Genomic DNA, 1,699 nt, shown 5'->3' with positions numbered 1-1,699 from the left:
CGCTTTACACAATTGATGTGTGTATGGATTGGGACAACAGTTGTATGAGCCCCTAATAAAATGTTTAAAAAAAAAAAAAAGACTATATACTAGGGAATATAACTCCAAGTGAAGAAAATATGTAAGACTTTTACATAAAATTCACTGGTCTAATTAGATTAGATTTATCCAAATAGTGAAAAGAAATTTAAAGCACCAAGCTAAGTCTAGTATCTTTAAATTTTTCAAAGCATCTAATGCAGTGGTTCTCAACTTTCTTAATGCCATGACCCTTGAATACAGTTCCTCATGTTGTGGTGACCCCGCCACACACTATAAAATTATTTTCATTACTACTTCATAACTGTAATTTTACTACTGTTAAGAATCGGGTGACCCCTGTGAAAGGATTGTTCGACTCCCAAAGGGGTCTTGACCCACAGGTTGAGAACCACTGATCTATTGTATCATGTCAAGGATCCCTGGTGATGTAGTGGTTGCATGTTGGGCTGTGACCCACATGGTCAGCAGTTCGAAACCACCAGCAGCTCCCCAGGAGAAAGACTGAGCTTTCTATTCCCATGAACAGGGGCAATCTCGGAAACCCACAAGCATCTGCAATGAGCCAGCACTGCCTTGATGGCAAAGCGAATGTATGATGTGGAGCGTGAGAGGAGGCACTTGATAAATGACGAGTGGTATCCAAAGATGCGGTGGTATCATTGTTGAGGTTTTTGTTGTTGTCTAACGGTTTTGTACTTTTATTCATATATCATAAAATTGAGTAGTTCAGTCATCATTGTTGGTTTTAAAGAATTACCCAGCACATACAAAGGGCACTATTTCAGAGACAAGAAAAGGAGAGAGGATGAGTAAGCCCCCCAAATAAGATAAATAATGAACCAGTGGGCCCCATCTAAGAGGCTCACTTTCTAAGAGGATGTACCACTTGCTTCTCACCTCTCCGCCTATGGGCAGAGCTATCTTGGAGATGCGCTCACTGGCAGTGGGAAGAACCAAGACTGATGCATCTGACCAGGAAGGCTGTGAGAGGTCAGAATCCAGAAGTGAGACAGGGCAACAGGGGGTGGCGACCACATTCCCAGGACCTCTCAGCACCTGGTCAGGCCCAGTTGCTGGGCTGCATTTGTACTGCTTTCGTGCAGTACCAGGAACAAAGAGCACAAAGGAATTTGCCAACCTGCGCATTCTCCAACCCATTCAGTCCCGAATCAGGTCTTCAGGGTCCCTTTGACTGATGCCCAGAACTTCAGCTTCTGGCGGTCACATGATCCCGGAGTGCGTCCAGAGGACACCGTGCCATGGATCCGGGGCCCCCATTACGGTCTCAGGAAAAGTCCAGTGACCAGGTGAGGCTGGGCGGGGTTGTAGGGCCCCCTCACCTGATGTAACCCTTAGAGATGGCTTCATCTCTGCTCCGAGTTGGGGAACAGGAGCAGAGGTTGGGCACTTCCAGGAAAAACTGGCACCTGAATTTGGGCAGTAGGGGCACTCACAGGAATCCATGGCCTGTGTTTTTAGGTGTCCCCTATCCTGTGTGGCACTCCTGAGCAGACACCGAGCTGTGTCTCCAGCCTTCCTATGAGAGCCCGGGCTTGCCGCGTTCCCTTCAGGACTGCCTTCCTAGCCCACCAACCACCACCCTTTAGCAGTATCCCCACTTCCTCTCCACCACCCCTGTCCACCTGCCTCATGGCCA

At 47.7% G+C, this 1,699-nt stretch overlaps 1 protein-coding gene across 1 annotated transcript in view; it reads left to right on the top strand.

Annotated features, from left to right (window-relative positions):
• TEX49 (testis expressed 49) overlaps window positions 1–1,353 on the top strand; it is a 3,639-nt gene extending 2,286 nt beyond the window's left edge. Inside the window, exon 3 of the mRNA XM_045287229.1 lies at window positions 1,205–1,353. Coding sequence (XP_045143164.1) covers window positions 1,205–1,353 — 149 coding nt within the window. The remainder of the gene's footprint in view (window positions 1–1,204) is intronic.
• Window positions 1,354–1,699: the final 346 nt, after the last annotated feature.

The sequence above is a fragment of the Echinops telfairi genome, unplaced genomic scaffold (genome assembly GCF_000313985.2).
Source record: "Echinops telfairi isolate 266 unplaced genomic scaffold, ASM31398v2 ScPeMD7_12;HRSCAF=54, whole genome shotgun sequence".
In the NCBI taxonomy this organism is placed as follows: domain Eukaryota; kingdom Metazoa; phylum Chordata; class Mammalia; order Afrosoricida; family Tenrecidae; genus Echinops; species Echinops telfairi.
This window is presented reverse-complemented; position numbering and strand designations above follow the sequence as displayed.